Source organism: Podarcis tiliguerta, assembly GCF_965153285.1.
Source record: "Podarcis tiliguerta genome assembly, chromosome: 17".
In the NCBI taxonomy this organism is placed as follows: Eukaryota; Metazoa; Chordata; class Lepidosauria; order Squamata; family Lacertidae; genus Podarcis; species Podarcis tiliguerta.
In genome coordinates this window covers 25,351,258-25,374,456 of record NC_139550.1, presented here as the reverse complement: position 1 = coordinate 25,374,456, position 23,199 = coordinate 25,351,258, and the positions used below count along the sequence as shown (strand labels likewise).

The following is a 23,199-nucleotide window of genomic DNA, read 5'->3' as shown; positions in this document are numbered from 1 at the left end:
AAGCTAACGCCCTATTAGTAACAATTTGGTTGTCTCCATCAAGGTACTGCCCTAATGTGGAATTTGGAATTTTTATTCCAAGCCTTTGCTTCTTATTAGTTAACAAAAACTTGTTTCACATTTGATTTGACAGTTTAGTTTCTTGGAAGAAAAAAAATCTGTACATTCTAAAATAAATAATTCAGTTATTTTTGAAATGCATACCAAAACATTTTGAAAACATGTACAGTGCAGGAATTTTTTTTGGATGGTATTACCATGAGATCAAAGCCATAGATTTTGTGACCACAGTGCATGCTGAGATTTTAATGAGACAGGCTCTCTCTCTTTCCCTCTCTCCCTCTCTCCCACACACCTGTAGGTGAACTGAGACTAGCAAGGGAATTCCTACAGGGAATATAAGCAGATTCTTTTATTCTGTGATGTATGAGAACTATCAATTTGCTACAAACAGAACAGAAATTATTGACTTGTGTTGTTCAGATCACATTTACTGACTTAAAATATTCTGATCCCAAGTGCATTTGAAAACAGAGTGGAAAAATAGTATGACTTTATTGGACAGGGTATTTCAAATGATAATCATACTTCTCTGAAACATAATATAAAAACCGCAGCCATTGGGTTAACAAATATCACTCGCCTGAGCTAGAATATAGGACATAGGGATAAGACAGTCACGTCCAATTCCACATAGATTCTCAGCTTGGATCCTGTTTTTTGCCCAGTTTACCTTACGAACATGATCCAAGTGACATTTCACAAATTCCTGGATAAATGTTGCTACACTCTGCCAGCAGAGAGACAGGCTGTGTCATGTACAGATCAATAATAGCACCGTGTTTCATCAGCCTCAAAATCAAAAGTGCTTCATCTGGCAAAAGCCATAGCCCTTGAGAACCCGACATATATATACTAAATATCCTACTAGGATTGTCCGCTATGCAGGCTGCCAAGTCAAAGTAAAAACAATTCAGGGGGTAGACAATGAAAAATTATATAAATAGGACTTTTCAGTTGTTATCACCAGAGATGTACAAAGGAAAATCACAAACTAGCTGCCGAAAAGAAAAGCTGTTTTTCAGTTCTTAGCATAAATACTTTTGGAAAAATTAACTGCTAGCATGAGGTGCTTTGCCCAGAAAATAAACTGTCCTGGTGAGTATGAAGGCCACAAACACTAAAAGACATTCACTTGGCTATAGTAGTACATAGAAAAAATATTAGACCCCATATAGGAAAGTAAAAAGAAAAAACACCCAGTGTAACATTTTATCAGAGTATAGTATTTAGGCATGGCTTAGGATCCCAATACCTAGCTTCTCAAGTTACAGAATCTTGAAAAGCCCAGTTAGCAAGTCCATCATCTGAGTTCTTGGAAAGCTTTCAATAAATGAAACTGAGGAGACAACTAAGAATGGGGGCAAATAGCCATCTAGCTGCACTTGACGAAGGCAGGCGCAAACTGAATCCTGGGAGCCCTACATCAATCTGTGGGCACAGCCAACACCCAATCTGCTGGCCTTTAGTTGTAGGAATGAGGAAATTGCAGGGGCTTCATTTTTGATATAAAAACAACAACAAGAAGAAACAAGAAGAAGCAACAAAAATGCCTTACAATTTTGTTTCTACATGTTTCCATGCAAAATGAAGCTAACAGTCTTATTTGTGAAACAGAAACTGAGAACTAATTTCACAATTTTTTTGGTAGATGCGATTTTGAGCCAGCAGAAATGTATTCAGTACTCTGGCTACAATCCAGAATGACATACACACACACACTTGAAATATTTATTTCAGAAAATGTACCTGAACCTATATCAAATTCAAATATATTGACACAAATTGTGCACAGAAAGCAGGGAATGGCCTCAAAGCATTCCGAGCGCACTTCATTTTCAGAGAGCTACAGATTTTTTTTGATGGGTTGGAGATATTCTGAATTTCTTGGCAGTCACCAACACTGGCTATTGAATATAGTTGATACAGAAAGAACTTGAGTACTGAACCCTGCAAAGGAAAAGCCAACTTGTACCCACTTTGTGACTCTTCTGTGAGTCTCACACACCAAGTAAAGGCACAAGCCCTCTTCACAACAGTGGAGAAAAGATCTTAGGAAATGTTTCCTACCCCAGTATGCAAATATAAAGGAATTTATAAGTTTTCTAGAATGTGCAAACAGTTTCCATCCAGGAGACATTTGCTTCTCATCTTAGATTGTTTTAGTTTAAGTTTAGATGAGTTAAATTGTATCTATACAGGACAACTGCTTTTGTATCTGGAATGCACACACACAAGTTGTATGTAACTACAGAAGCAATTAAAAGCTTTTAAAAAGTGACTTTTGTACATGCTAAAGGTTTATCTAGGACATAGGCAATGTTGATGGTTTTAACGCCTGTTATCAGTGAGTAATTAGAATAATAAAAGATACAAATGACTGGTTCTAGAACGCAATTTAGAAGTAGCACCCTCTAATCCTATGATTCAGGGATCCAGAAGGACTATTTCCTTTCTAGAAAACAAAGATGGGGAACACTGACTCTTCCAGACACCATTTGCTTTTTTATTCTTTCATGTGAGAGAAATCATTATTAAATACAAAAATAAATAGAATACGCTAAAAATAACTGGTGCTTGGGGGAACGCTTATAAATATTACCAGTTTCAGCAGGAACGCTTAAAGCGATTAAGAAATGGTACAATTATTAAGTTACATATTATCAGCATTATGAAGTATTATGTGACACCCAGAAATTGTATATATTAAAGGAAGAGTTCTGTGTTATAAACCACTACCAAGAAAACAAAACAAAAACAAAATAAGGTATTTTTGTTGCACTGGAATGAATCACAACTGAAAACTTGTGATACAATTATAGCAAAATCACGCCATATGTACAAGAAAAAACTGATATACTATAGTTTGTATTAAGTTTGCAACTAAAAGGAGAGGGCCGTGTACAGTTTAAAACTCCCGATATTTAAATAAAAGAATATAAAGCACATACCTAACGGGCTCGTTGGAAATGGGACTTTCAAGTGCTGAACATCAGCTGAATCGGGCCCCTTACTTTATGCCAAGGAAATCCACAGGGATGTGCCTTTGTTTTCTAGGAAGGCTATGCACCAGTATTTGAATACCAGCACTCCCTCTTTGAGGATAATTCACTTGCCTTGCCACATTATACCTTTTTAGCATCTAGCATCTATCAACATTCAGTTTGCATTACAATGAATATAAGCACTCAGACAGGTCTGATTCATGCCAAACAGCTGCTGTAATTTATGAATAAGCCGCATTTCCAACATGCAGCCTATGTAAGTTCATTAATAATGGAAGACTTTTTAAATAGCAATCCTGCTTTAGAGATCAGTAGAACATAAAAGGCATTTTGTTTGATCGCGGAAACACAAACCTACGGAAAGGAAAAATCTCCTACTGTATCGTGCCCTTGTACTGTAAAAAATATGTATGTCACAAAATGAAGAGAGTTACTAATTAGTATCATAACGCTGAAATGGAACCCCAAAAAAGGTCACCCAGACCCGGTCACCATGGGACCACCCACCCACTACCCAGAGAGCAATCCAATAATTATAATTTTATTATTTATACCCTGGCCATCTGACTGGCTCGCCCCAACCACTCTGGGCAGCTTCCAGCATATAAAAAAACATAATAAAACATCAAACATTAACAACTTCCCTATAGAGGGCTGCCTTCTGGTGTGTTCTAAAGGTTGTATAGCTACTTATCTCCTTGATGTCTCATGGGAGGGCATTCCACATGGAGGGTGACACCAGGGAGAAGGCCCTCTGCCTGGTTCCCTGTATGGAAACCACCAGAAGGCCCTTGGAGCTGGACCTCAGTTTCCGGGCCAAATGATGGGGTGGAGACACTCCTTCAGGTATACAGGGCCGAGGCTGTTGAGGGCTTTAAAGGTCATCTCCAACACAATGCCACCCACATTAGCAGAGAGTGCTGAACACAAGAAAAGCGTTTGGGGCAAACAGCTTCAGATGGCTTCTACCAGACCTGTGCTCTTCCAGATATCATTAGGCTCCAACTCCCATCAACCCCAGCCAGCATGTCCCAATGTCTGGAATGATACAAGAATCCCTGCACACTCATGGAAATCGGTCAGACCTTGATAAAAAAATAATAATAATTCCACACTGTAGACAACTGTATGTGTAGAAATCAGCTTCAACATGTGCAGCCCCATAGCCTAAATCTGCATAGTTTCTGCCTGGATTCTGTTTTTCATTCACCCTGTGTGATAGATACTAGGGCAGCCTTTCTCAACCTGTGGGTCCCCAGATGTTGTTGAACTACAACTCCCATCACCCCTAGCTAGCAAGGCAGAGCTCAGGGATGATGGGAGTTGTAGTCCAACAACATATGGTGACCCACAGGTTGAGAACCGCTGTAGGGTGTTATGGAATGACAGGAACTGGTATACATGATTATTGTCCTTATTTATTAAATTTGTATACTGCTCTATACCCACAGGTCTCAGGTCAGTTCTCAACATTACACTTACTTCTGTAAAACAAGAAAATCCTTAATAAAATATCAAGATAAAAAAAAAGGTGCAATATAAAATACACATAATAAAAATAAAAACAAGAACAACACAATAATCCCCCCCATACACATTTTAAAAGGGCATTGTATGTCAATCAACCAAGACCTGGTTAAAGAGGAACATTTTTGCCTGGCAACTATAGGTGTATAATGAAGGCACCAGGCGAGTCTCACTGGGAAGAGCATTCCACAAATGGGGAGCCACTGCAGAAAAGGTCCGTTCTCTTGTTGCCATCCTCTGGACCTCTCATGGAGGAGGCACACGAAAAAAGGGCTTAGGGTCCAGCTAGGGGAGAGGCAGTGAATGAGATTGAGTTGTGAAACTGGGTTTTCTGTGAGATATAGCTGAGAGAGCAGAGAGAAAAGGAATGACTAGAATGGAATTGATGGCAGGCCTTTTGCTTTTGTGAATTCAATTTAAGTGTTTGACAATGATACAAGGAACTCAGTCTCTTCTAAAGATGTACCAAGTTAAAGCAAAAGTTACCTCCCTTAAGCCAACAGAGCTCTGAAATGCTAAGGAGGTTTTCAGTGCAAAACACAGAAAGCACCGAACAACCAAGATTTTCTTTTACAAATTACTAGCATCACTGGAACTCCTTAAGAAACGCCTGCAGTCGTTTTTGAAATGCTACTGGAGGAATTCTTTAGGCTGAAACGCAGCAATCCCAAGCAGAGGCTTGAAGGAGAAACAACAGTTACACATCTGGAAGAGGAGCTGCTTCACAGCCTTTGTGTACTGCTGCCCAAAGGAGCTGCAAACAGTTGCCTGGCAGGTTGCAAGTCTGTTCCCTTTTTTAAAAGCCTGGCCTCTTCAGATGAGAAGGGTTTGCTCAGCTACTCAGTCCTTTTCAGATGTCAAAGGCAACCCATAAAACAATCCGATTACTCCTGTGGAGCCACTTCTGTAGCAGTATGGGAATGGGAGCAAAGGATTCTGGGTAGCTTTGTCGTGGGGGGGCTTTGTAATTGGGTCGCTACATTTAAAAGGCAATGATTACTGACTTAAATTACAGTATGGCAGTTTTGTATTGTATCTTGCATCCCTTGCGCCTCTATGAGTTTTTGCTATGCTAATGTTATATCTTACCCATGTATAATTGTCATTACCCTAGTACGTACAGCAGAGGATGTCTTAATCTGAGAAGACATCTGGTGATGGAAATTCCAGCACTGCCATTAGACACAGGGGGTGTGAGGGGAAAAACAAGCTTTTAAAAAGAGTTTCCCTGAATTTTGCCAATAATTCTTCCATGACATTTTTCTAAGGAACTCCTGAAAGATCAGATCCCATCACTTCCACATTAAGTAACAACTCCAGCTGTGATTTCTACACACTGAGTGGAAAGCCTAACTACTTTGCTCACAAACAGAAGGCCTTGTTTCAGTACTTATGATGAGTCTCGGAAACTGTACACCAAATCCCAAATGCGCAGTCACCCTGCGGTAATTTTGCTGGAAAATATGGGGGGCAAGGTTTTCACTGCAAAGATAACACAATATGGGCTCTGGAATTCTACAGATAATTCATGTAACTAAGAGTAAATATTAAATCCAACATACATATTATGAGATAGTTACAAACATGCACTGTGTGTGAGAGAGGGGTGGAGGAGGGAGGGATAATGAATCTAGCCATCCAGGAAACAGACGCCAGCCAATCCTCGGGTTGCAGGAACTGTAAAATCAGTCTCAAAAATGAACATCTGGAACATTTACATCTTAAATCTAGAGCTGATCTTATACGACCAGAGTCCATGGGGATGATGATAAAGTATTGACTGAATGAACACCTGTTTGTGTTGATTTACATACCTTTTTCTTCAGTTTCATTCAGTCAAAAGGTTATCTTGTCTACGCATAGTATGTTAACAAAAGCTGATGTACTGGACTGTGTTTGATCCAGGGTCATGAATTAGGTATACAAACAATGTTACATTAACAAGTTTTTATGATGTATAAGCGGGGGTGGGTTTTTTTGAGCTAAGAGCAACTTTCCCTACAGCTACTACCCGTCCAGATCATTCCAGGAGCTTGTATTTTCACTTCCATCCTGTCCTGCTTTGCAGCCTATAGATGCCAAAAACCATCTACATCCATTAAAATATTACGTGGGTGGGCAGTAAGCATGACAGCATGTCATTAAAGGATAATAGCATAAGAAAATATCTGCTGTTGTCCACAAACTTTTGTAATCAATAGATGCCAAAGATCATCTACATCTATTACAACATTTCCAGAGTGAATTGTAAGTGTAACATCACATCATAAAAAGCACATGTCAGTATCTCCTGCTGCCCACTAAGTTACTACATTAGCACTCAGTGAACTAGTTCTCATATCAACACTAAGCCAAACCTTGGCTTGGCACCAATGCACACAATCTTGGAGAGGAGCTTGCAGCTTTCTTTGCTGATCCAAGCCAAGATTTGGCTTGGTGTATCACCGGAACCTAGACTCATGAGCTATAACTAAAGTTTGCCCATTGATTTACAGCTCGTGGATTGTTTGGGAAAGCTAACCAGCCAATTTCTTGATCATAGGCAGTACTAAAAATGTGTTTTTTCTATCACTTGGTCTTTTGAAACCCAAAGCTACCTCTAAAATGCATATGTTCCTGCAGTGACTACAGCGATGTTTTACCTCCTTAATTTTCACTGGAAGGTAGCCGAAACCTCTTCTTAAAGTGATTTCTCCTTTGGTAGCACTAATAGAGCACGTTAAGAATAACTGGGTGAAATCAGAAAATTAAAATTGGATGCTGAGATTTGGCACATAACTTGTATAGATAGATATTTTGCCCAACTTTCTGCAACAGTTTTATCTCTCTCTTTTTTGGCTTGGAGACAATTACTTTTTCTGTAACCTGTGTCTAGTGTGTTTGTTAGTAAAGGCAGCAAGGAAAAATTGTGTGTGACTATTTTTACATGTGGTCTAGTTTCCATATTTTCTCAAAAGTTACCTTTCAAAAACTCTGGTCACCTAGGGGAGGAGTAAGGATGAAGAAATCTGAAAACACATTTGCCAAAATCCAGTTCTACCTGTCCTCAGAAGCCCTAAGTAGGCAAGGAGAATTTCTAGGCTTTGATCACATGCCAGTCCAACACAGTCTTTTGAGGTTAGGACATTATTTATGGCTTTCAATTAACTTACCATCAGAAGATCGCTCAGGCAGAATATGCCAATATGAGCACTACCTGTATTCCTTTACCACAAGACAAACAAGTGTCAGGTAGGTGTTCATATTTTTTGATGCTTGGCATGGATAGCTAAATGGAATCTCCATATTCAGAAGTATAATGTACCTTTGTGAATTTCACAATACCAGTGTCATGCACCCACAGGTATCTCTGAATTCAGATAGATAGGTAAACAGATGTATATGATTAATTTGGCCACCAAACTTTGGTTTTCTTGCATGTCGAGACTACAGTGCACCATTACCTGAATAGTTTGCTTGCTGGCCTGAAGTCTTTGTTCAACAAGATGCAGCTGGGATGTTAATTTTTTATTTGTTTCCCTGGACGTTTTGAGAGATGACATGGCTGTCTTTTTCGAATTCTGAAGAATGGCTAACTGCTGCTGTAAGGATGTAATCCGTCCCCTGAGTGAAATGGCACAGCCAGGTTTCTGACCCACGATACTTCTCTTCTCTCTGTTTACTAAACATTGGTCACAGAGATCAACAATTAATTTGATGGTTTCCATTGACCTTTGATGAAATGGTCATCCTCTCTTCACACTTTAATGCCTCACAACTAAACATTCTTTAGAATCAAGTCCTAATCAAGCCCCCTTTTCTAGTTGAGACAATGCAGGGTTTAGTATACAATACTACTATGTGGGAATTAAATGCATGCTAGATGCTGTGCGCATGACTGATAGAAGACTATTTAAAAGTAACTTATCGGAAGTGAAGAGGGTGTGCCTTCAAATTTCCCTCTTTGCAAATTTGAAAGCACATTGGTTATCATAGTAGAGAAAACAGGTGCAACAGGCCAGGTGTTAGTGTTTGATTTTGGATCTAACTGTGCTGAAGGAAATGCCCTCTGAGGTCCTAAACTCTGAGTCATTCTTCTTGACCTGCAAACGCAACTCCAGAAAGTACTGGCTGTGCACCCCCACCTCAGAATACAAGGCAGACATGAAGAATACTGCACACTCCCAGTTAAGAATTTGTCCAGAATTTGACCATCTCCAACACCTTTCTTCATCTGAATTCCATACTTTCCCCCAAATGCTTGGGATTAGGTCAGAAGCAAGACTGTACAAAATTCAGCACTAATGCAGTCATGAATATGCTCATCCAGTTTTCAGTGTGTTCTCAACTTGTTTTTATTTAGGGTGATTTAGGCTTCTGGTAAATAAGTAAAGGGCAGCAGTTTGGTACTGCATGGACCACAGAAGGCGGTCTGTACTGTTCTGTTACTGCTCAAAACCCAGCTAATGTTCATGAACAGAAATAAGTTACCAACAGAAATTGGCCTCAGATACCTGGGACAGGAGAAAAATACATGCATATGTGATATTTAACTGGCTTTGATTACATTAAAAGTCACTCTACACAGATATTAGGATAATAGGATGATAAATTTTACTTTTCACAAACAATGCAAGCGTTTTATAAGAATCTTACCTTTACTTGGGTTGAGAGCTGAATGCAAGATCTTCTTTCTGTGGAAAGGAACTACTTCTGTTTCTTTCTTTTGCTAGAGTCACCAAAAAGAAACATGTACCGAATAGTAGAGCATGTGGCTATACATGAGATAGTTGGGTATTTTAAAAAGCTACAAATCAGCAAAGGAGGATACCTTCACCTTGGTGTGGCTTCCCTTTATCACACATACAGCACAACAAAACAATTACCTATCCCCCACAACAGCATACAAATCAATATGGATAATCTGGCCCTAGCAAAAAAACAACCACCACCCAAACCACACTGTAACAAACTGAATGCAACCAACCAAATTCTGGACTCTCTAATCTCTTGGAATGCCTATCTACCTATATACATATGCACACAAATAACCTACCCTCGTGACGCTGACACGAAAACCCTGCACAAACACTAGGACGAAAGATCATCATTCCCCTCCCTCCCTTGCTCCTCCTCTCTCCCCTCTCTTTTCCCCCAACAGCACAATATGACAATAGTGTCTTATACCAAATGTAAACGAACTGTGAAATAGACTCTATGAAAGTGGAGGTGCTATATGCACTTTGACTTGTTAATTTGTTTATTTTGTAACACAAGAAAACAATTAATAAAAACTATTTTTGTTTAAAAAGCTACAGATTATCCTTCCCTTTGTGAATCAACAAGAGACTAATCAACAATGTAGAAAGTGAAGAACTTCCTGTATTTACTGAACTCTGAATACAAGTTTGGGATTGTGCATGTGATGCTTAGTTAGGTGAGAGCAGTAAGAATACGGGAGTGGTCAATTGCACCCTGCATAACTGGAAGGCTGCTCTGTGGAGGAGAACAAACTTTGGGAATTCACCCAGGCAATCACTCAGACAGACCATCAAAATATACCGCATTTTTCGCTCTATAGGACGCACTGGACCATAAGATGCACCAGACCATAGGAGGGGGAGAACAGGGGAAAGAAATTCTCCCCCTCTCTGCTCAGCGACCCTTCAGCGAAGCAGCAGGAGAAACGGAGCCCCTTCCATTTCTCCTCCCGCTTCGCTGAAGGGGCGCTGCGCAGCTCTCCCTCTCTGCTGAAGCCAGGAGAGTCTTGCGCACTGACCCCTCTCGCTCTCCAGGCTTCAGCGAAAGCAACGCAAAGCCTCCGGAGCACGGAGGGAGCACTCCCTCTGCGCTTCGGCGGCTTCGCGTTGCTATCGCTGAAGCCAAGGAGCCTGCATTCGCTCCATGGGACGCACACACATTTCCCCTTAATTTTCCTATGGAACGAAAAATACGGTATCTTAATGCAGATCAAGGCATTTTCCCAAACACACTTTATTATGCTAAGAAACATTGCGAGATACCAAACAAAAAGTTCTCTGTGGAAAACATATCTGAAATGCCAATGCAAATCTCATTCAGTTCAACCATGGCTCCTACTAGAACAGCATTTAACAGCTGTATATCAGGGTTCATATAAACTAAGCTCTCTTTGGACAACAAATAACTGTGTGAAGGGTGCACTGCCTGATGAGCCAAGCAGGAACACCTGGTAGCTACACAGATGCAAACAGGATTTGCAGTGACACTGTGAAAACAAAGAGATCCATGTTGTGAGTGACTTTAAAGAAATAGTTGCCACACAGCACAGGTTTCATACAGGACTACTATACTTGTGACTGATTGCAAGATCTGTTGCAGAGGTAAGTAAATGCTTAGGATGTGATTTTCAGCTGCTGCACCAGTGCAACGTCACACAACACTAACAATATTTGATAACAGAGTGGCTGTTTAGCCAGCTTGTTCATGCCTTATCAGACTTGTGATGTTGCCACTTCCTCATAGTTTGATCCCCTGCCACTCTGTTAACATATCTTAAGAGGAACCACTATGTACAAGACAAATACATTTGATCATCATTAAATATTTGTCACATACATTGAAGAGCAGCATGGTTAAATGTGCTCAAGTCCATTTTTACCTTTTTGTAGCATATTTTGCTTGGGCCTTCTAAATGCACACTGTTTGGAGGCATGCAATTATCTTCCACCTTATTTTGTTCCTGTTGGTCATTTTTGTCTGTCGGTGGAGTATGCTGTGCTCTTTTTGCAGTTATTGTCCCCAGATTCTCGGAAACTGGTATTTCAGAGTCACTATGAAGACCAGATTTGGAAACATTAGAACACTGGGGTTTAATTATCTCCAATTATCCAATAAAGCAGAAAATAAAGCAACCACATAATGATCTAGAAAAAACAAACACACAAAAACACAAACTAAAGTGCCATTATTATTATTATTATTATTATTATTATTATTATTATTATTATTAATATTAATACCCCACACATCAGGTGGTTTCCCCAGCCACTCTGGGCAGCTTACAGCATATCTAAAAACATAAAACATCAAGCATTAAAAACCTCCCGATAAAGGTCTGCCTTCAGATGTCCTCTAAAAGTTGTGTAATTCTTTATCTCCTTGACATCTGAAGGGAGGGTTTTCCAAAGGGAGGGCGCCACTACCGAGAAGGCCCTCTCCCTGGCTCCCTGTGACTTAAATTCTCGCAGTGAGGGAACCAGCAGAAGACCCTCAGTCTTAGTCCTCCAAACCTTCACCCCATATCCTAAAATTTAGAGAAATAAGTTATATGAAGTACTGACTATAAGAATGCAATTTCATCATCTTTATTTTGATCCCTTTTAAAATGCAATGGATGCTTCCTGCTTAAGGAAAGGGAATGGAGAAAGGAAACAGCAGCAAGAAATCCCAACAACTGTTCTGATTCCTTGCATTAGTTGCCCAGGACTCTGGGGGCCACTTATCACTTGACCCTTGGATGTTGCAACCGTATCTAAAGATCCAGAATAGAATAATTGTTCTATTTTTCTTTAAGGAAATATGTGTATTGGGAAAATTCTGAGAAGCTATTAATTCTCTCCTCTAGACAGGGTTATGCATAGTTCAGACATTATATTTTCACTGGCATAGGCGTGACATTTCTGCATAGGCCACATGTGGCCTTGCTTGTCCCCAAATCTGTGGGAGAACTTTCCCCCAGAATTCAGAAAGAACCTAATGGTAACCATATAAAGGGCATAGGATCATTGATAAATATGAAAAGCAACGATGCCCAGCTTACTTTGAGGTGACTTAAAGAATATGCCGAATGAAAACCTTCAGTGATGGCAAGGGAGAACTTAATCTCAAACTTTTAAAACTGAATTAAGCTTCATCTGATTGCCTCTAAGGACACATGTGCCTAGTATATTGTTGTTGTTTTTTGTAGTGGAAGTTGAAAATGACCACTCCTCCTGTTGTGGAAGGAATGTGAAAGCTACAAAATTTATAGATTATCCAGATTTCAAATTAAAGTCAAGGTCTGATCGAAACCATGGATGAGGAACCTGTAGTCCTCCATATATTGCTGGACTCTAACTTCCATCATCCTTAAGCATTGGCAATGGTGGCTGGGGCTGATGGGAACTAGAGTCCAATAACTTTTGGCGGGCCGTGGGTTCCCCACCCACATCTAAACTCTTAAACATATTATAAAGATAATGTGCAAATTGTTACAAAGGATCTTCAATTATTATTGGTTAAGACAAGCATCACATGACCTGGAAGATCCTTTGTTGTACCCATTTTTAAAGCGGATGTTTCTTATTGCAGACTTATTCTGCACACATTTGGTTCATTTGATGAATACAAATAACTGTCCAAAACCAACTTTCCATAACTGCAGATTTACAAATGTACTATACAATTCAGGTTGAATTGTACTATACAATTCAGGTTGAACATAAAAAGGGGTGTGATAAATTTGTTTTATTTTACAACATTCATAAGATTAAAAAAAACACCACACAAAACCCCCACAAATGAACATGAGCTAACCCCTTTCAGGAATACTGGGAAATATTCAAGGCATTATTCTCATGTGCAAATGGCAAGTTCTGAAAGTTGGATGATGCACATTATATGTATGAAATGAAATCAAGTGGGAAGCTGAGGAACTTTGCACCCATTGGCCTCTTACAACCTATGGAAACATCCTGAAGTGGCTTCATTTCAGGATCGGAAATAGCATTTGCTAAGGACTGTTTCTAAGCACCTTTGCAGTTATACTTACCTTTACAGAACTGATTTTTCAACCATCATTCAATTAAAGTTAGTACAATGACTGCACATAAAACATACATGAAATAATTAGTGTGGATGATCCTTAATTTAAAGGACGTTAAACAGCTTGTAGACATCTGGTTGCAAGCTGAAATGGGTCATTCAAAATTTATCTAACTAAATTAAGGGGAGAAAATGTTTCTACTCCCGGGTCGGCATGTCACAAGATAACTAAACCGACTTCGCAAGGCTTGCCTGGGAATCCTTAGCTGTCAGTGGTGAATATGCAAAGGGCCAGCAAATTAAATCAACCTGCCAAACTGTCAATTTCAAGCCTCATGACTGCATGAAAATAGCATCACTGGAAGAAATCAAGCATCGCCTTCTTTTGGGTTTCCTGGCACCTACTCAAATACTCGTGCAGTTGTGGCTAATTTTGCATGCAAATTTCAGTCAATAAACTCAGAACAAGACCTCCCAAGATATTTCAAAGGCTCTGACAGTATTTTTTCTGAATACCAAATCGACAGTAGTTAAAATTCAATCTCTATTTGCTAGTACTTTACATATGCACAGTGTCCCCTCTACAGAGCGAAGTTAATGAGAGCCGTACCTGCTTTCACTCACATCCTCCCAGCCGTCCTTATTGAAGTTCTCAAATACACCGCTCATAGCCTTGATGGACTGATTGAGAAGAGACTGGTGATATCCCACTAAGCCTTTCTTGTTCCCTGTTTTCAACTTAACTTTGGCACTTCTACTCTTACACAGACATTGCCTGCAGGATGTCTCCGCATTGGCCATGGAAGGCACTGTCCTTGCTCTGTCCAGCGAACTCTGCAATTGCCTCACTTGACTCAGTAGATCCTTGTTTTCATCTCTCAGCGAGTTTGCTTCTGCCAATTGCCTCTTCAGAGAGGCAACCTCTCTCTCTAGCTCATCTATCAGTAGCAGCAGGTCTGCTTTGTCCTGCTGGACTTCTTTGATTCGTTTCAGTAGCATCTCCAGCTCCTTCTCCCTGGCCTCTGCTTCTTCCTTCTGCTGTTTGAGCAATGCTTTCAGATCACTGTTACCTTTCGTTAACTCTTTGTTGATTTCCTTCAATCTCCTTGATTCTCTCTCGAAACTCTTTAGCCTCCTTTCCAGTTCCAAAACCTGAATACAACAGCAAAAAAACCCCATATTTCAAATTTAACCTTTCAGACAGCAGTCAGTCTAGCAATTATGTCTTAATGTCCTATATACTCTCTATGAAAACAAAATTGCATCCAATGCAAGGGCAAAAGCTATTTAAAGTACCTAATCGAAAAATAATTCCAAGGTAGTGCAGATGAATGCATTTGAACTGCAATAATACATCTGTTAAACAAAGGGCAGATGGTAAAAGGAAGTTAACATTCCCAACAAAGTGACACAGAAGTCTAAATATAGTCAGAGACTTTCAGCACAATCTTATACACCTCTGCTCAGATGGAAGTCCCATTGAGTTCAGTGGGGCATACTCCCAGGTAAGTGGGAACAGAATTGCAGTCAGGGGTGCCAACTTGAATAAAATATGGGAGGGGCAGGTAAGCCCGCCCGCATAATCACAAGATGCAGCATGCACACACACCATTTGAATGGCAACGTCCATCAGCTTTGGGAGTGTGCCCTCAAATATTTTATTGGGGGGGCTGAAGAGACCTCGGCCCTTAGAAGCAATATACTGCCTGGACACTGTAATGGGTTGCATATAGACTAACAGTAGACAGGAACGTGGGATGGGTTTTCCCTTGATTATGGAATTCCCTCCCTAGGGAGATTAGATTAACACTTTCATTGCTCAGCTTCTGGCTGACAGTAAAGAGATTTTTCTTCTGGTTTTTTATAATAGCCTCTTTAGTCTTGTTGAGGTGTAATTGCTCAACATTCAGTTTCCGTTTTCTTAGTTATATTTCTTCTTTTTAAAATTGCTTTCACATCTGCTTTATACACAACCTTGAGAGCCGTGTGTCCAAAGGATATCCCAGATATCAGACATTATTAAACTTTAAAATAAATTCTGCACATTAAATTCAGACTGAGCTACACTGTCTCAAGAAATAATATTTATAATTTCAGTTATTTTGATGCGTATAAACTTAACAGCTTCATTCAGATCTTTATCTGAATGTTCTTCAGCCAACCGTGGTCCCTGGGGTTGAATGTGACCGACTTTTAAAGGCTGGGTGTGGACTGGAGGCAAGCCTGCACCACTACGGTCCTCTCCCAAGCCCTGCCCACCCAGCGAGCCCAGATTTGCTAGAATTCAAATCTTGGGGTGGTGGGAAAGCCCACCAATCCAAATGGCCAGCCAGAGGATTTCCCCAAATGCTGGGTGCCTAGCCTAGTATTGCTCCCCAGAGGATGCAGCCTGCCGCAATGGGATGGCAACAGCTGCCCACCCCAAGCCATTATTCACATCAGTAGTGTGGTGGCCCTGCACTCTCCACCCCTGACCTTCTGACGATGACAGTGGTTACTGCCCATCTCTTATCAGGAACCGTAACAGCACAGGGAAGAATGGAAGAACTTTCCGTGACAGGTCCCCCCCCCCATACCTTTTGAACATGGGGAGGTCTGGAATAAAGATGAGTGAGGCTGGGGAAATCCCCAGTCACAACTGTAATGAATATGATACTTTTGCATGGTCATAGCAGACCAATGCAGGGCAACCTTGGCCTATTAAATCCTTCATTATTATTTTTCAGAAATACAGACAAAATGGTTAGTGGTTCTGCCAGGATATTGCTTGAATGAATAAACCTCACCATCAAATTTGTCATTTTGGTGCATGAGCCTAGGTGAATACTCTTATCGTCAGAGCATTTAAACTTGCATAGGTGGTGTGTATTGATACAATTCTGGTTTCAATTAAAATCAAGATTGAAGTGGAACTCAGGGATGTTACTCTGACCAATTGTCAGTGCTTTTGAGGCTAAAAGAAGTGGCACTCTGCCTAAGTCCAGTTGGAGTACTGTCATTTATTACTGAAAATAGTTGGATGATGTTCCAGAAGGAATTGCTACAGCTCTCAGCTCTAGTTACTCCCCACCATAAGCCAGCTACAATTGCAGCAAATAGCAATGAAACACCACCCTGTATATCTGGGTAGTACATACACTATGGAGTTAGTGCCAGAGCTGAAGCCTGTCTGATAATAATTTACGTCAAATTAGCCTCCATCATAAAGCCCTCCTATGTAAGATGCTTGCTGCCTTTTAGTTTTGTAAAACAGATTCTTCTTTATTTGGTGCAGGACTAGATCATTTACAATAGTTGAAAGGAAACAATGAATGTCTTCAAGGTTTATACCCTAAGGTCTCATGATAACACCTTTAATCCACAGAGATGGAATTTAGAGTGTACCTGGCAAACAAAATTACTCTGAAACACAGGTGATTGGTGTGACATCCTCTACTGTATCGCTCAAATTATTTCAATTACTCACTCTACCTTAAGATAAATGAATGTGAGCATTTCCTGTTCTGTGTTATTATTTTAACATGATGTTTGTCATTCAGTAATAACGAGATGACAGCCTTCATTACCTGACCATATGGCAAGTGTTAGAAGTATATGCAATCACATCATCTGCTGTAAATTACTGTACTTCCTACAAGCTAATTCACAAATATAAGATAAATGGACATAGCTATCCTGATATTAAGTCACAAGGTCTCGCCTATTCAGTTCAAGCATACTGTTAAAACTTCAGTTTAAGCAGCTCAAGAAATGGGGATGGAAAAGCGGAAAGACACTTTTAAATATATTTTTGGAGCAAACATATGGTAAAGCACAGCCTCCTAAGTGAGCAGCTGTTAACAAAATGAACTACTTAATATCAGTTCTAGAGATGTGGAGGCTCAGGAAGAAACAGCAACATTTCACCCCCTTTATCCCAGGCCTTCCCATTTCTTGCACCTCATCCAAATAGTTTGTTCCTCAAGGGCTGCCAACATGATTTTCTGGGGCCAGTACATTGTATATGAATTAGGCCCTCCGCCCACTTGCAAAAAAAAGGGGGAGGTAAGTTTGCATAAAATTTGCATATGATTTGTGTCATATCCAACTTGTGTGCACGTGTGGGTGGGATGAATGGCCCCCAAATGGTTCACAAACAACTAAGAAGACAGAATGTTGGTGGGTCAAGCTGTTCCCATAATTCTACTGCCCTACTAGCAAAGGCTTGACCTGCTTAATTTCCGCCTGCCATGCATCTGTTAAAGGCATAAGAGTGCAGTTGTCCCCCAAGAATTTGGTTTCATGAGCTGAAAACTGGTTACGTCACTATACATCTTTCATCAGTTAATTTAGGCTGGAAATATTTACTTCAATATAACACCAGGTGTGGTATTTCAGATTGCTGGGGCAGGTATCTAAAAAGGATTAAGATCTGCAGCAACCAAGGTGCAGATAAATTCTAGATTAAACTGTCAAATAGAAAGCACTATATTCTAAGAGCGATTGTGGTCATTTCTTCATGTTTCATAAGAAATACGCTAATGTTATCATCACAGATCAAACAGCCTTTAATAGTTGGCTTTGGTTTTTAGCAAAAAGATTTGAGCCTCTGACATAACTATGTTGATTTGAAAGTTTAGACGAGCAGCAACAACCGACACCCAACAATTCCCCTCTTTCCTCCCCTCACGCTGTGGGCGGTAAACCAAGTAATATACACCACACTGCTATGTTGATGCTACAATCCTCTTGTGCAGTCAGAGAATAACTTTGGAAAAATTTAGTTTCAGTTCAGTGGTGGTTGTGTTCAACCCAGGGATTGAACACTAACCATCACCAGTTTCAAAATATGTCAACTTCGGCCATGGGTTACAAAGCTGGCTTGTTTAAACTACAAAGTTAATGTAAAACATGACCCCTAGTTTGGTCAGAATTAAAAGGCATATTTAAGGGAAACAAAGTCACTGTCCTAGCTGTGCAAAAGCAGGGGAGAGTGAACTTGAGGATGACTGCAGTGTGTGCACAGCACTAAACCATGGTTTACTGCAGCATACAAACTGGGCCAATGAGAAGCCTATATACAGAGGGGTACATTGGGCTCTTGGAAGCCTTTGATGATTTCATTCATTTATTTTTCACATGTTTCCTTCACGCAATATACCAATGTGCCTCTGCCCCCATACATGATTTGTGAATCAGCAAACCTGTGGCATCATCTTAGAGGCACCACATATAGGCATAAAACCAATTACATTGGGTTTTGTTTTTTTTTAAAAAAAGCACTATTTTGCACTGTGAACTTACACACTTATGCATACACAACCGAGTCTTGAAATTGTCCTTTCTGCAAGTATAAAAAGCCATTGGGGTGTAGTATTTACGTGTTGTACTATACAAAAGCAAACCGCGGCACACAAAATGTTTACTAAAGCTTCATAAAACAAAGAAATGCTTCCATTTACAACAAGATCTTCCCTGTCTCTTTAAATACATTTTAAAATTTTTCGTCCCCTCTACAAGAGACACATATATATTTTCCACAAGCATTGATTTCTGACACAATTTTGGCAGTTAGGGTTATTTTGAATTATGGGTGGTAATTAAAAAAAAGAACACATGGCTTACATTCATCAGTTCTGTCTTTTAACTTATGATCCCTTACACTGAAATTGAGATTTAACTTGCTGGACTCAATATCTTACAGATTAGGGTACCTTCAGTAATGTCTGTGCTGGTATTTCTTTCACATTCTTCTTTGGAGTACTGTTCTTGACCCCATCCTCTTCACCAAGTCTAAAGAGCAGCTCTGGGAGGGGAAATAAATAATATATTTTGACACCTAATATCCTAGTAAAACAATACCAAGGCATTTTAAGGATATGGGTTCATTGGCTTCCCAATTATGAATAATGTGGTCTATTTTCTTGTCAAGCCATTTGGTCAGCTCAAAAGAGTGACCTTTTTTTAAAGTCTTATGCTGTATAATTATTAATCCTTGTAGCATCACCATGTTTTTTCCCCCAGTACAAGCTTTTCAAAGGTACAATAGATGTGCAGGTTAAGGATGCTGTACTTTTATTCCCATCTTCATTCTTTTATAGACTATTCCCTCTGTGCCATAAAAGGCAAATTCACAAGTCTTTTTATCTACACAGTCACTAGCAGTTTTGTTCTCTGGGTCTTATCCCCTGCCAGGAGGATCAGAGTGATTGGCGAACAAAGCAAACAGAAACAGAATTAGGGTGGACGGAACTTTAAACTCCCTTTCTTGTAAGGTGAAAGATCAAGTACTTTACAGGATAAGTCGCACATGCCATTCCAGTGAAATGCTGGAGATTCATAGCAATTAGAAACTCCAGCAACCAACTGGTGACCCATCATTCTATTCACCACTCTGAAGATCATCCACACGCTTGATGGTTTCCCTCGACTGTACCTCCTCCTCGCTCTAGTTGAAAACTCAAAACCTATTTTTTGTCACATACTAACCATTGTTTATAAAAGTAAAAACATGCGTTTCAAATAGCCAATCTGGAACCCGCCTTGAAAACACGCCCCGCTGCTCCATCTGATAAGCCAATTCTGTGGCCCAGTTCCAACCATTTCCATCACATCATTCCAATGCCTTTTCGGCGGTTTGTGCTGGATATATTCATGACCACATGGGCAGAAACTCACTCACACAACTAGCCAGTGTGGTGTAGTGGTTAAGAGCAGTGGACTCGTAATCTGGGGAACTGGGTTCGCGTCTCCGCTCCTCCACATGCAACTGCTGGGTGACCTTGGGCTAGTCACACTTCTCTGAAGTCTCTCAGCCTCACTCACCTCACAGAGTGTTTGTTGTGGGAGAGGAAGGGAAAGGAGATTGTTAGCCGCTCCTTAGGGTAGTAATAAAGTGGGATATCAAATCCAAACTCTTCTTCTTCTTAGCTTGCCCAAAGGACCAAATCATAGAATTGCAGAGTTGGAAGAGACCCCAAGGATCATCTAGTCCAACCCCCTGCAAATGCAGGAGTCTCAGCTAAAGAATTCATGACAGATGGCCACCCAACCTCTGTTTATAAACCTCCAAGGAAGGAGAGTACACCACCTCCCGTGGAAGACGTTTCCACTGTCAAATGGCTTTTACTGTCAAAAAGTATTTCCTGATGTTTAGTCGGAATCTCCTTTCTTGTAACTTGAAGCCATTGGTTCGAGTCCTACCCTCCAGAGCAGGAGAAAACAAGCCTGCTCCTTCTTCCATGTGACAGACCTTGAGGTATTTCAAGATGGCTACTTAATGAATGCAGCATGAAATCACGGTTTGCGTGTCTGAATGGTTCACGCCAGGCCAGTCCTTCTCTCCCAAAATATGCAGTGCTGCACCCCTTCCAATTGTCCATTCCCATATTTAAATTAAATTCATCAAGTTCACATTAGCCAAGGGCCCAGAAAGTATGTTTGTGTGCATATACTAAGCCACAGCTGTGCTTTTGACTGTGAACTGAGCTTTTAAAAAAATGTTATATAAAGGAAATGGATTGCAGCAAAACTGCTCAAATGTTGCAAAAATATTTTTAGGGTAAACAAGACGTGCCTCCTCGGAGAATAATATCCACTATACCGGCTAAAGGTTTGCTTTAGAACCGTCATTCAAAAGTAAAGCAGACATGGCAGGTCACTTAAGAACTTTCAATTCACAAACAAAGGAGGAGCAGAAGAAAAGCCTGCTACTCTCTGTAGGTTAGCAATCCTCTTGGCATAAACAGTGACTAACAAGTTTGTTAGAGAGAATTAGATCTTTCTTTTGTCTTTGGAACATGTCATGGCCAATTAAAACTTCTGTATTCACAAAATAAATGGAGCACCAGTCTAAAGATAATAGAAGCTGAAAAAAGTAAAATTGTGCAGCTGGGGAATATGTACCTTTACCTTGATATTAATCTATCAGCTCCCATGTTACTTCCAAGGCTAGTCCCTCAGCACAGTGGTACTGCATACATTTGCTACTTCCTTTAAGTAACATGCAATGGTAACACATAGAGGCTTTTCATCTTTTTCTAAATATTCACTCATTTGAATGTCAATTGTAGCTTTTACATCAACATTTACTTTTGAGGGAGTTTTTTGTTTTGTTTCTAATAATAAACTGATCAAAGCACTCAGCGTTAAACCTTATAACATGATTAGATATATGAAGTACAACTACTGAATATAAGATTTACACACACTGAAAACAAAGGTGATTTAAATATCTCTTTTTTTTCTGGTGATCCAGAATTTAGGAAAGCCACAATGCAACAAATGAGAGAGAGAGAGAGAGAGAGAGAGAGAGAGAGAGAGAAAGGAGTTACAAAGGTTCATTGCTACCAAGCAAAGTATGCAGAATTCACTCTAGATTCAGGTGTCGATTGTGAGGTTAACTGACACAACATTGACTAAATGTCCAGATTACAGTTAAAATTAAGCCAGAACTGGCAGTGTATCTCCAGTCCCTCAGAGGAATGCTGCAGTCCCTCCAAGTGTCCCGGTTTTCCAGGAACAGCGGATATAAGCCACACCTGTAAATAAGCCGCACCTTTAAAAATCAATAGGAAAAAAGAAAAATAGATATTCCCAAGCCTTCCCCCCTTCCCCCTTCTTTCCGGCGGCTCAGGGGAGGCATGGGAGCAGCAGGTGGGCTGTGCGCCACTGCCCTGTGCTCCCGGTGGGGCTCCCCACCCCCCGCATAGGGAAGTTTGTTAATGTTTAATGTTTTATGATGTTTTTATATATGTTGGAAGCAACCCAGAGTGGCTGGGGCAAGCCAGTCCAATGGGCGGGCTATAGAGAGTAAAATTGTTGTTGTTCTATAGGACAACCCTATTTTCATTGCAGTAATGCTGGAGGATATGGTGCTCCCATTCCAGGCCCCAGCCAGTCTGGAAATGGAACCTCAGAATACTATGAATAATAATAACAATAATTTTATTATTTGCACCCCACCCATCGGACTGGCTTGCCCCAGCCACTCTGGGTTTGGAGTGTTCAAAGTTTTGGGCTGCGCACATCCACAGGGATGTTGCTTTCTTCCCACCAAGGGATTCTGCTTCTGCACTCTAAGCTAGAGGGTCAAAATGTGCCAGCGTAGAAAAAGAAGAAAGATAATGGCAAGTATTTATAGGAGGCAACGTGACTCCTTAGATGGCTTTAAAAGAGGACTAGACAAATTCAAGGCTATCGATGACTACCAGCTACAATGGCTATGTTCTACCTCTACTACCAGAGGCATAATAATAATAATAATAATAATAATAATAATAATAATAATTTATTATTTATACCCCGCCCATCTGGCTGGGTTTCCCCAGCCACTCTGGCGGCTTCCAACACAATATTAAAATACAGTAATGCATCAAACATTAAAAGCTTCCCTAAACAGGGCTGCCTTCAGATGTTGTCTAAAAGTCTGGTAGTTCTTGTTCTCTTTAACATCTGGTGGGAGGACGTTCTACATGGCGGGTGCCACCACCGAGAAGGCCCTCTGTCTGGTTCCCTGTAACCTGGCTTCTCACAGGGAGGGAACTGCCAGAAGGCCCTCAGCGCTGGACCTCAGTGTCCGGTCAGAACGATGGGGGTGGAGATGCTCATTCAGGTATACTGGACCAAGGCCGTTTAGGGCTTTCAAGGTCAGCACCAACACTTTGAATTGTGCTTGGAAACGTACTGGGAGCCAGTGTAGGTCTTTCAAGACCGGTGTTATCATGGGAAAAGCAGGAGGCGAGAGTGCTGACACACACATGCCCTGCTTTTAGGCTGCCCACAGATACCCGGTCAACCAGTGTGAGAACAGGATGCTAGACTAGATGGGCCACTGGCCTGATTCAGCAGACTCTCCTAACGTTCT

General features: G+C 40.5%; 1 protein-coding gene across 3 annotated transcripts in view; it reads right to left on the bottom strand.

Moving 5' to 3' along the window:
- The window catches only part of CNTLN (centlein), a 161,576-nt gene that overhangs the window by 49,658 nt on the left and 88,719 nt on the right, over window positions 1-23,199 (bottom strand). For all 3 annotated transcript variants that reach the window (XR_014506276.1, XM_083419493.1, XM_083419492.1), the window contains 5 exons: window positions 19,049-19,140; window positions 13,966-14,507; window positions 11,212-11,383; window positions 9,228-9,300; window positions 8,036-8,253 (listed from right to left, as the gene is read on the bottom strand). Coding sequence is in view for 2 of the 3 variants with exons in the window: in XM_083419493.1 (XP_083275619.1) it covers window positions 8,036-8,253; window positions 9,228-9,300; window positions 11,212-11,383; window positions 13,966-14,507; window positions 19,049-19,140 (1,097 nt within the window). In the remaining variant the exon portion in view is untranslated. The remainder of the gene's footprint in view (window positions 1-8,035; window positions 8,254-9,227; window positions 9,301-11,211; window positions 11,384-13,965; window positions 14,508-19,048; window positions 19,141-23,199) is intronic.